The sequence below is a fragment of the Macadamia integrifolia genome, chromosome 9 (genome assembly GCF_013358625.1).
Source record: "Macadamia integrifolia cultivar HAES 741 chromosome 9, SCU_Mint_v3, whole genome shotgun sequence".
In the NCBI taxonomy this organism is placed as follows: domain Eukaryota; kingdom Viridiplantae; phylum Streptophyta; class Magnoliopsida; order Proteales; family Proteaceae; genus Macadamia; species Macadamia integrifolia.
The window spans coordinates 8,814,162-8,827,094 of NC_056565.1; the positions used below are offsets into that span (position 1 = coordinate 8,814,162).

The 12,933-nt window shown below is 37.1% G+C and overlaps 1 protein-coding gene across 4 annotated transcripts in view; it reads left to right on the forward strand.

The window, feature by feature from the left end:
* The first annotated feature begins 254 nt into the window (after positions 1-254).
* Positions 255-12,933, forward strand: part of LOC122088321 (protein EMSY-LIKE 3-like) — a 20,614-nt gene continuing 7,935 nt past the window's right edge. The window contains exons 1-6 of one of the 4 annotated variants that reach the window (XM_042657548.1): positions 255-663; positions 9,727-9,932; positions 10,034-10,143; positions 10,265-10,517; positions 10,604-10,831; positions 10,914-10,982. In XM_042657548.1, the coding sequence (XP_042513482.1) occupies positions 636-663; positions 9,727-9,932; positions 10,034-10,143; positions 10,265-10,517; positions 10,604-10,831; positions 10,914-10,982 (894 nt within the window). In that variant the 5' untranslated portion in view covers positions 255-635. The remainder of the gene's footprint in view (positions 664-9,726; positions 9,933-10,033; positions 10,144-10,264; positions 10,518-10,603; positions 10,832-10,913; positions 10,983-12,933) is intronic. The other 3 variants (XM_042657546.1, XM_042657549.1, XM_042657545.1) reach the window with 3 other exon arrangements.

Sequence of the window (12,933 nt, forward strand, 5' to 3'; positions counted from 1 at the left end):
ACCATGTTTTGAACTCTTGGGGTTTAGGCTCTATCAAAATATTACATTACCAATATTTTGATAGTTTGATCCATGGACCCAAGGCCAAGTGCCAACCCAACTATTAGCCCATACTTCCGACGTGTAATCCAGTTAAGGGGGGCTCCACTTTTCAAAACTTGAAAAGGCGCAGAATTCTAAAGCCCTAGATCGCGCTCGCAGCGTATACCGTTTAAACGAGAGCGAGGAGAGAGGGGCGGACATCAAAACCAATTATAACGAATTAAAAAAAGAGGCGCTATAAAAAAATTTCAAGTCCGGGTTTTTCCTCGCATTCCCTCTCGCTGTCCTGACTGGTTGGTCTCGCTCGTTCTTTCCTCCGTCGCTCGGTGTCTCAACTGATTTTCACACTACGGCATCAGAAATCTCTCTCTTACGTATAGAAATCTCGTTCGAATCCTCGCTTTGGAGCTCTATAGGTTATTGGAGTTTCTACCAAGAGGAATGTAGAGGGAGATCGGTAACATCTCGGCCATGCCCGATCACAGCTTTTGTTCCTGAAGAGTCGCCATCCCTTACCTCACATATTCTGGCGTTCGGGGTGGATCCTGGGGTACATTCCGTCGGAGTGAATATCTGGTTGGTGGAACCAGGCTATGGACTACGGACTTTCCGACAGCAGTGGTGAGTTGCTTCAAGATCGTATCTTTAACGCGTTTAATGACCTCTCAACAGTTTATGGTGTGTTCTTTAATGTTTTGGGCTTAGGGTTTGGGAAATTTTCCGAGCATTACTGTTTTGTTGATGTTCTATTGCGAAGGCATTGAACAGGGTATGGTAGCTGGAATGTGAACTGGGAAGATGGAATTAGGGTTTAGTGCTCCTCAATTTTGATAGCTAGCTTTAGGGTTTTGAGCTGAACTGGGAGTTTTTTGGAATATGAAGGTTTTAGCTAGTCGTAATGTTGGGTAGCTACCTTTGCCTAATTGAGTTGAAACCAACTATGAACATTAAAACTGCGACTAGTGCATTCCCCTGATCACGTCTTTATTGCTAAGCTTTTGAATATTACAAGGACGGAGTTTTGTTGGTCCTGGTGGGTCGCATTTGATTGCCTTGTGGCTTGAGAAGTCAAACTTTGGTGTGAGTTGGAATCCTAATCCCATATGAAAGATAAAGGTTTTGTTTACTGGTTAGGGTTTAAATGCCTTGCGAGAGAGAGAGACAGAGGTTACTGGTTAGGGGTTGGAGCTGCGGGGAGCGATTTAAGTTATTGTCAGATGATTTTTATTATTAATTTTTTTTTGTTTCACCTTTAGGAATGGATTGTGTTCCCTTTTTCATTTATTCTAAAGAATGTATATTTGCTTCCTTCTTTTTTCCATCTTTCGAGAATTGTATGAGATCATTTAGATACCAGACATATGTCTAATCTCGTGAGGGTCAGTGCCCCGAACAAATTGTTAGAAAATGGGTTATGCAGAATGTTATGTTATACAACCCAATAAAAAAAAAATATTTTTTTTGCTTAACCATTGTTACAGATTAAAGATATTAACAACAGTTGGTGTAGTCCATTTTCTCAGTTTTGCCAATTGGCTAGGTGTGTTCCCAAATTTCCCACATCGTTTTTAGAAGAAAAAGAACAATTTTAGGTTGAAAGTAAGAAAAAATACAATCTAAGAAACAAAAGAACTATAACTGGATAAAAAACATAGTTATTGTTACTCGAGCCTTGTAAAAAGTTGTAAAGAAGAAATATTCATGTCTAGAAGTCTTCCTTTAGATAGTAACTTCTTAATTTTAATAAGTTTTTGCTAAGAAGTTTCATTAATATGGGCCAATAGACCCAATCTACAGACCCAACAGAAGCAACTATGGATAAGAACTACTCGAGCTACATATCATGTAAAGTCCTCAAAGCTCCTTATCTTTAATAACCACCCTATGTGACGGCAGACATTGGCCTTCAGAAGCTCCTTTGATTTTGTTCGAGCAACATATGCCAAATCACAGTAGGAAGGATCAATTTCCCTTTTGATTTATCCATTAAAAAAAAAAAAAGCTCTTTTGACTTCCTCTGTCCATTGCGTGTACGTTCCAGTTATAAATCAACTCCTAACATAACCAGGTTTACAAGGGTAGCCACTGAAGCCTTTGGGTCAGAAGTTCAGTGAAGGAGAGGGTTAGACCTCCTTTGCAGATCTAATGAACTTAATGAATTATCATACCCTTGTAATTGAGATGGCTAACGGTTAAGAGTTTTATTTAGATGAGTGCACCACATAAAAACTACACCTTTAACGGAGCACCTTCACCCAACTGTTTTGTTTCAAACAAGATGGGGGATTGGTGAAGAAAGCCTCATGTTGAAACTTTATACAGGACAATCCTAAATCATGAATGCTCTGGATCTTGCAATCATTGCGACCTTTTATCCTTCCTAGTATACTCAGCGACACAGCCAGCCCATCAAACTCCCGATCGTTTAAGTTCCTATGGGGATATGGAGTTCAAAGGACTGGAGGTTTGGGAATTCAAATGTTGTGATACTAGAACTTTAAAGGCCCTTCTCCATACCATCAGTCAGACTAGAAGTCCACTAAGTCAGCTCTTGACTCATTGCATCTGAACTACTTATGACGGGATCCTAATTGCTTCAATCTTTTAAATTGGAGAAGTGCATCATTTGTAGTGTTTTTACCTTGTGTTTTGATGCTAACAAATGTTCCTATGGGGCTTTAGCATAACTACTGAAGGAGACAAGTCAATGTCGACACCTAGTCTGGACTGTGGACACAGTGTAATTTAAAATAAGTCCTCTCCCCCCAGTTGTTCTAACAATACATGCTATTCCTTCTTTTTTATATCTGAGTCAATATACCTACCTTGGTCTCTTTACTATTCTAGTACCCACCAAATGATCGACTCAGATACTTATCATATTCATTTCCTAAGTCTAAAAGGATTTTTTATGCAAATTAATGACCAAAATAGGCTTGTTTTATTAGGAATAAGCCTAAGGTTGGATTGTATATTTGTTGGGCCTTCAGTCCATGTGGTTTGGAGTGTATTGGGCCACTTTTATGGGTCTAAAAGAGGGGCTCTAAGATTGAGTATGGGATTACTAGTTAGTTTCCTTTTTAGTTGGGCTTTGATGGGGTTAATTAGTTTCTAATTTTCAGTCATAAGTTAGTTTATAATTCTAGTTGTTTTATTTCCTAGTTTATTTTTTCAGATTTACTAATTAGATGTTAGCAATCTTTATTTCGGTTTTTTAGTAACTTTAAAGTTACTAAATTGTAATCACCCCCTGCATCACTATTATAAATAAAGAGAAGGCTTATTAGTAGCCCACAATTTTGAAGAACAAAAAACTCTGTTGCTGCCGCAATGTCTCTGCTGAAATGCTTCTTGTGTTTGATCAAGAACAATGGGACTGGTGTATGATCTAGTCGACGCCTTGCGGTGAGAAGCCCGGGTGGTTCTTCTACGTGTTTTCTTCTTTTATTCTCAAGTTTATTTCAAGGTCTACTACTTCCAACAACCAAGTATTTATTGTTTCAAGTTCTACCCAGAAATTCCCCTTTTTCTGTACAATTGATTCTGCCTCCTATAACTGTCCTTTGCTCAGGCTGATATTTTGGTCGAGTGTTCTTCCCCTCCAGGGTGAAACTCGATCCAATTTATGGACCATTTTGACCAGCCGATTGGAAGTTACATAAAATCTCTTGGGTTTTGTCTTCTATTGATCTGTCTTGGCCAGAATTGTGATCGATTGTGTTGATTGAGTTTTTACTGTTATATTAAGACTTTGGTTCTTGGTTACTGTTGGTTTGAACCTATTTGAACTGTTATCAGTTCCTGGTTTATATTTGTCTGATTGGTACTGTTCTATCCTAATCGATACTAGCTACTGAAGTCAATAGTCTGTTGACTTGTTTATATTCTGTTGGTCTGATTTTCTGGTGTGTTGGGATTGGTTATAGTTGTTCTTTGATTAAAAGGTCCTGTAGATTGAGACTTGGTTAGACCCCTATCCTATGTCTACATTAAGTGGTATCGGTGAGGGATTGCTTTGACAAGGCCCTACGAGCAGAGGAGCTTATAGCACAGGCAGATAGAAGGTTTGGTTATCAAGCTAGAGAGGTCACGAAGTATTTTCCAACCACTAAACCTGATTGTTCAACACCCCCGAATGCCACCTTTCCTCCACAGGTTGATTATAAAGGAAAGACACCTATGACAGGCAACAACAATGTACAATGTACAATGTTTTCATTGCTAAGAGGTAAGACACTTGCTAAGTCTTACCCACATAAGCAGAAGGTTAATGTAGTGGCTGAAATTGAAGAACCCAATGGGGAAGATGAGTCAGCTCTTTATCCATACCCCTTGGAAGATGGTGATGATGATGATGGTAGGTATGACTATGACCAGGAAGATACCAATGATGATGGCACTCATGGCATCCATGTGATTAGTAATGTCTTGGTGGCTGAAACCAAGGAAGAAGACTCCACTGAAGGATTCTACATTGAAGAGAGCATAGACAAGACTAAAGCCTTGGAAGATGAGATAATGATTGAAAGAACTCCACAAGAAGTCTTTGAGACTTTTGATGAGAAGGAAGAGTTTGTTCCAATCCTTGATGAGAATGAAGAGTTTGTTCCAATTCTTGATGAGAAGGTTACCAATATTGACGACTCTATGTACACGACATTCACAATTGGTATTGATTCAGAGGTTGAGCATATAGAGTTTGTTATGCCATCATGGATCTTTGAAGAGAAAGCTCCATGCCTTGAAGACTACCTTTCAAAAGTCTGCAAGCAACTTGAATTATGTTTGGGAACGGTTACGGCTGCCATTTACATGTTGTTCCCACCTCATCACTGCAAAATTCAAGGACGAATTTTTTCAAGATGGGGAGAGTTGATGTAGATTAATGACCAAAATAAGCTTGTTTTATTAGGAATGAGCCTAGGGTGTTGGGCCTTCAGTCCATGTGGTTTGGAGTGTATTGTGCCACTTTTATGGGTCTAAAAGAGGGGTTCTAAGATTGAGTGTGGGATTACTAGTTAGTTTTTTTTTTTTTTTTTCATTAGTTTCCTTTTTAGTTGGGCTTTTATGGGGTTAATTAGTTTCTAATTTCATAAACTAGTTAGTTTCTAATTTTCAGTCATAAGTTAGTTTCTAATTCCAGTTGTTTATTTCCTAGTTTACTTTTCCAGATTTAGTAACTAGATGTTAGTAATTTTTATTTCAGTTTTTTAGTAACTTTGAAGTTACTAAATTGTAATCACCCCCTGCATCACTATTATAAATAAAGAGAAGGCTCATAAGTAGCCCACGATTTTGAAGAACAAAAAACTCTGTTGTTGCTGCAATGTCTCTATTGAGATTTTTCTTGTGTTTGATTAAGAACAATGAGACCGGTGTATGATCTGGTTGACGCATTGCGGTGAGAAGCCTGGGTGGTTCTTCTACGTGTTTTCTTCTTTTATTCTCAAGTTTATTTCAAGGTCTACTACTTCCAACAACCAAGTATTTATTGTTTCAAGTTCTGCCCAGAAATTCCCCTTTTTCTGTACAATTGATTCTGCCTCCTGTAACTGCTAGAGTCCTCTGCTAAGGTAGATATTCTGGTCGAGTGTTCTCCCCCTCCAGGGCAAGGATTAAAGTATCGGCATCGGTCGCCGTATCGATCGGTCAAAATTAAGATACGTATCGGAGGGTATCGTATCGTAACGGAGATACGCTAAGATACGCTAAAGATACGCACATAAATGGATAAGAAACACATTTTTATACACTTTTGCATAAAAAACAGTTAAAAAAAGCTATATATAACATGTAGAATGCATAAATACTTAAGTAGAGGATATCGTATTGATAGACAAATATATTGAGTTGGAAATGTTCAAAATGATGAATTGAAAATGTTTAAATATATCGTAGAGGGTCAATACTTGTAAATATCATTTGAAATCATGTATTTAGTAATTATAAGTTATGACATTATTTTTAAGAGTTGAATGAACTAAATTTTCTAAAAAAAAAAATTGGGATTTTTTTTTTTATAATTAATTTTGGAATAAAAAAAATTAAGAAAATATATTTTTTAATAAAAATAAAAAATTTCCATGGAAGTTGTAGAACACTTGTTTTTACATAACATATAAAAAATCTAAACATTTTTAACAATTGAGCATGAGTAGATCTAAGAAATTTGAAAAAAATTGAAACCCTCATTTTCTCTTAAAAAAAGTGTGTAAATCCTTATAAATCCAATGATTTCATGTGATAATGATGCACAAAATGTGATTCTAAGTATAATGAACCTTAGATTTGTAAAAAAACTTGAAAATCTAAGGTTAAAGTTGAAAAAAGTGAGTAAAGATTCAAGAACTTACAATATTCAAAATTTTCAACTTTCAAGTTCAAGGTTCGGCTATGTTTTTCTCCTTTGAACCATTCACTTTCACAATGTTTCTTTCAATCTACCATTTGAGTCTCCAAAAAGGTATGTGAATCAAAAGGGAAGAAAGAAGAGAAATATAGAAAACTGTTGGTGAGAGTTTGAAGTGTTTGTTTCAAACAACAAAAGGCACATTCACACTTAAGTAGCCGTATCGGTACGATACGGTTCGATACTGTACGATACAGTCGATACGTACCGATACGGTACTGATACTCACGGGAATTTTCATATTTTCAAAAGTTCGTATCGCAGAGTATCGTACGTATCGATACGGTACTACCGATACGTCGATCCACAAAAGAGGGCCCAAAATTCCCTGTAGCGTATCGGTATGTATTGTGCCGATGCCTACCGATACGGCACAATACGCACCGATACTTAAAAACCATGCTCCAGGGTGAAACCCGATCCAATTTATGGACCATTATGACCAGCCAATTGGAAGTTACATAATATCTCTTGGGTTTTGTCGTCTAGTGATCTGTCTTGGCCAGAATTGTGATCGATTGTGTGGATGGAATTTTTACTGTTATATTGAGACTTTGGTTCTTGGTTACTGTTGGTTTGAACCTATTTGAACTGTTATCAGCGCTTGGTTTATATTTGTCTGATTTGTACTGTTCTGTCCTAATCGATACTAGCTACTGAAGTCGATAGTCTGCTGAATTGTTTATATTCTGTTGGTCTGATTTGCTGGTGTGTTGGGATTGGTTATGGTTGTTCTTTGATTAAAAGTTCATGCAGATTGAGACTTGGTTAGACCCCTATCCTAGTCTACATTAATTTCTGACTGTTCTTTATTCTGTTAGTTGGCTTCAGCTTGATCTCCCTGGCATAAATCAAACTGATTTTTCGATGCTGTAGTTTTATGTCTTAATTTGTGCTCAATGTCTGCCCACCAATTTCATATTGTGGTTCATAAGTGTGATGCGGTAACACTTGATATTGTCGTGAACATAACTTTTTCTTTATATAATTAGTAACAGTCATGCTTTTTTTTGATTGATTTTGAATTTTCTGGTGTTTTACCCAGCCCTTTTATTGGCCTGTGGAGGGTTGATGGGGAAAGGTTTAACAAAGGCTAATCCCACAAATGATGGACTCCACCAATTTCAAACGTAATTTCAAATACTAGGCGAAAGAATTTGAAGTATATAGCTAGCTTGGAAGATAGATGTGGATCAGAACAGAACCAGCCGTGTTACAGAAATTACATAAAATGGTAGGAAGCCCCGTGTTTGAAGAAAATCTATAAGGTAATTGTAGAAGTAAAGTGTTTGATGGACAGCCCTAGAAACTCTGCTCAAACGACCTAGACAAATTGACAGTCTTAGCAGACACCGTTTGGAAACCAGTATACATGGAAAACTCATATAACGCTCCAAGGTTCTAGAAATCAAAATCGGTACCGGCCAATTCCAATCCGATTCTGATTCATATCAGTGGGATGGCCGATTCTATCCCAACAAACTTTATTGGATCGGGTGGAATTGGCCATAAAATAATAAAAAAAAAAAAATCCCAAAAGCCCAGAAAATTTTAATATCTCAAGGAAAAGAAAAAAAGACATTTTTGTTTGGAAATTTACAAAAATAAGCCCAAAACGCAATAAATGAGGAAATTGAAATAAATCCTTCAAATTATTTTGGTTTATTAAAAAATTTTCAAATGGCGAGGGATCTCACATAAACCTGTAAAAAGTTTACAAACTTTACAAAATGTGTCATTCTACAGCTAATTAACATTGTCTAGTGACATTAAATATAAATAATGATGGTAAATAATCAGAATAACCACGATACAGAATGTAGAAAAAGTACAATTATAATACCTTCATTACATTATACATCATTTGAAAAATGATAAACCGAATATATCAATGGGGAAGTGTTTTCTGTGGGGGAGTGCGGTTCTTGTGTGTGTGAGGACCAAGGGGAGCACACGAGTAAGCATCAACATATGCGTCATTTTCCATTTCATGGGGGTGGGGCTGTCATTAGCCCCCATGTGTATGGGCGCAAGGGGCCACGCTCCCCCACCGAATATTTTCCCATATTCAATATTACCTGGAAATTTAGGGGGCCATTTCAAATTCTTATTATGAAATATGCAAAACACCAAAAGAGTAGATTAAAAATTGGTTGAAGTGACAAATTAATTGCACTTTATTGCAAATGTCATATATAAAATACAATATGAATAGATAATGCTGATAAACAATTGTAATTCTGATCATATAGTCATGCAACCATCTGTTGCTACATGTAATAAATAGCAATCAGCCAATCAGCATATGCAACAGTTCAATTATTTAACAAAACATTATATTTCTGGATCAATGCAACATATAGCCAAAATTTTCACTATTCTTAAGAATATGAGAACAATCATGCTGAAATATTCAACATACAAGCATGTATTTTTAAAAACTTAATTTTGGTAACTATTTATAATTTCAGATTAAAAAAATTTACCAAAAAAATTTGTATTTTCACTAACAATATCATTATATTAAAAATCAGTCTAATGCAGAAATATGCCACATACAAGCATGATTTTATCAGTTTCAGATTTTGTACATTTACAATTGGAAAAAAGGGCCAATTTCCATGGCAGAATGGGTATTTCTTCAATTTTCATTGAAAATAGCATGAAATTGCATGGGGTTTCTTCACAAAAGTTGTAGATCATCATCAACATATGAACTTCATATTGAAAAAACATGGCCAAAATACACAAATCCAAAGAGAAATGGCACATACCTTGGATTATGTGTTTGACTAAAAAACTCAACTTCTCCTTCACTGTGTATTTTCTGGCCAATCGGCTCTGCTAAATATGCTCTACTCTAAAAAAATGGTAGGGTGCACTTATCTGAAGGGATTTGGCTTCAAATTGGGTGAGAAATTAAGGGTTGAATCATGAATGTCATGGAGTGGAACATTCAAGTTTCAGCAAGTTGCGGGGCTTTGATCTCCTACACTACGTGCTCTGAGCTAGTTGTGGGGAAGAAGAGATGTACGCCTCGGTCGTTTGGGCTTATATGCGCAACCAGTGGTCTGCTGAGTGAACAGTCATATGTTGCTTCTGCCTGCTGCAAGTAACATAACTGGATTTTACTCATTCCTGCCTTTTGAATAATAAAGTCTGTCCGTAGTCTAGTTAAATGAACCTCGTTGGTTTCTCCTGCTCAAATACTCAACCTGAGTATCTTAGCTCCTTTCTACCAAACTAATCTTGATGCTGTCTTGAATTGATTGCAGGAACAGATGATGATCTGCCTCCATCACATCAGAACAGGGTTCATAGAGGGGGTCGTGTGGCAGGGAATGGGAGGTCTACTGTTGTCGGTTCTGTTCCTTACCCTAGAATTTATAGTGACATGGAGACGCAGATCCACCAACTTGAGCAAGAAGCATACAGTTCGGTCCTACGGGCTTTTAAAGCTCAGTCTGATGCCATTACTTGGGTGTGTATTTTCACTTTGTTTTCAATGCCAACAAAATCTAATTTTTTATGCTTTCTGCTGGTCAGGTTTAAATATAACATTATGAAATGTATTTTCTCCAGGAGAAGGAAAGTTTAATAACAGAACTTAGAAAAGAGCTGAGGGTATCAGATGAGGAACACAGAGAGCTTTTGGGCAGGGTTAATGCAGATGATATCATCAGGAGGATAAGGTCTGATAATATAATGAAACACGCTTTGTTATAATTATCTGAGACCTAATTTGTCAGCTTTTCCAACAAGTTTTGGCCAATTCCTTTTTTAATTGGAAGCTGTGTTGCATTATGCCTTTAGGGAGTGGAGACAGGCAGGTGGACACCAAACTGGCTTGCTCAGTAATGCTCAACCAGTTCATGATTCGATACCCAGTCCATCTGTGTCAGCATCTCGCAAGAAACAGAAGACATCACAGTCTGTACCTTCTCTATCATTAGGTGCGCCATCCCCATCTTTGCATCCTCAGACAGTAGCTGGGTCGATGCAGCCATCATCATCTGCTGCAAAAAGAGGAGCTGTGGTAGGAGCTAGGGGCAAGAAGCCTAAATCAGTAAGTTAAATGTTCTCATATATTTTTTATGCAAAGACTGTTAATTGATGTGCATTTGTATCTTTTTTCCTCCCCTCTTTTAACAGGGTCAGACAGTGCCTGGTGTATCGTCAATGAAGTCCATGCCATACAGCTCTACAGGTCCAACTGGGAGGGGCCAAGTTCCTAGTCGTGTTTCCTCTGGTGCCCTTGTTGCAAATGAACCAGCTGAAGCAGCGGCTTTTGATCCATTGATTGGGCGGAGAGTGAAGACAAGATGGCCTGAAGATAACAACTTCTATGAAGCTGTCATAACCGATTACAATCCTGTTGAGGTATGTTTGTCTGTTGAATGTAGATGGTCTCATTCTTTGGCAGTCCCTATAACTGGCCTCATTGTTTCTTAATTATTGTCAGGGACGGCATGCTCTAGTCTATGATATAAACACACCAGTTGAGACGTGGGAATGGGTTAACCTCAAAGAGGTACTTTCTGGCCACAGACTGAATTTTCTTTTTCTTGTTTCATTGATATAAATCTGTGTTGCAAGTGTTATTTAGTATGCCCTAGTATTAAAAAATCAGATTCCAAGCATAAGAAAGTATTTTGACTTGATATGAAAAAGCACTTTTAAGTTAGTGTATACAGAAAGCATGAATTCATGCAGAAAAATCAGTATTCCAAGGATAAGAAAGTATTTTGATTTTATATGAAAAAGTACTTTTAAGTTAGTGTCTACAGAAAACAAGAATTCATGCATCTGCTTCGCCTGTCTTCTTAGATATGTAAATACCCCTCATGTATTTTCTTCTGCTGCCTGTATGCTACTATGCGGACATGGTTTATGCCTGGTCTGTATGTGTATGGATAGATCATGGGTGCTATGTTTTTATTCCTTTTTGTTTTTCTTTATCTCATAGTCATGGTTTATACTGCATTAGTGCAATATAGGTGAATGAGAATGCATTAACATTTCATTGGTTAACTCTTCATTACCTCTTACTGGGGTATGGGGAACTAAGAGGACAAATGAAGGAAATGGCTTTGAAGAAAATAATATAATAGACCTATCCAATTTAAATAGAAAGAAGCAATTTAAGAAACTTGGGAAAAAAAACTATGTAAGAAGAATTGCCAATTCAGAACTGCATTTTATGCAGTTTGTGTTTGGGTGTCATTAACTTGATTTAATGCACTGTAAAACTGTCAGTAGATTGTACTTGACTGATCCCCCCCCCCTCTTGTTAAAGCTCAATGTTCCACAGTGTTGATATTTTATGTTTCGCTTCTCATCTTTGAATTCCCATCTAAATGATCCAGGACATAATTCTGAACGCGAGGAATAAAAAAAAAAAGGGAGGAGATTTCTTGGTTTCCTTTATTGATTTATGAATTTTCTCATTATTTTGTCCATTCAACACCTTTACATTGAACCATAACCATGAATACATTTAACTATGATAAAAAGAACTGGTGGAAAATATCATCCTAATGGAAGTAAGCTAAACAATGATCGATAGTTCAAAATCAAGAATGTTTTACCTTGATGTTTCAATGGTAGGCCCTTAACTGTACTTCTAGAAGTAAAGTTTTAACAAATGCTCATCACACTGTGAAGGAGAAGAATGAATTGCTCCTTGTTGGTTTCGGGCGTTTTGCCAACACACCATGTTAAAATATTTCTGGACCTGATAACAATAGTAACAGTTTTAACTGTGATATCTCATGGAGTGGGCCAAAGGATCAAAATCATTCCACTCAGTGGAGTGGATGTGGTTTGCTCAGCAAAAGACAGAAATTAGTCTATCCTGCTGATGGAGAATCAGTGTCACACAATATGATTAATTTCCTTTCAATGTAGAAAAATTGTAGTTTGTAATAAAGTTGGAATTTTGGAAAGAATGCTCCTTTAATTGAAGAGATTCGAAAAATTGGAGTTTGTTCCAGCTGCAATAAGGTATCACACAAGAGGAACAATAGGACTTTTGATGTGGTCAAGGAAAAAAAATACTTTTTTTTTTGGGTGGGGGGGTGTTTGTTGACTAGGAATTCAAGGATCACAATGTTATTGGCACTCGAAATTAGTGGAAGCTATTCTTTATGTAAAATATAAGCATTATTCTCTTTGTACATCTTGCAATTGGGTTATGATATAATGAATCTCCTTACAGTAACAGTGGCCATGGCATATGAGCATATGCAAGTGGATGGATGAATTTATGGACCCAAGACTCAGATTTTCGTCCTCAGTAGACTCTTCTACCAGTAGGCAGATGCAGCTTCACTGATATGTAGAAAAATAAAATTCAATGGCTTAACGCTGATAGGATCAAGGTACAAACTACCTATAGTCAACTTGGAGACATAATTTTGCTTTTGTTGACTATGAAACTGAAACCTTGCACGCACAACCCCCCCCACCTCCCCGCCCCCACC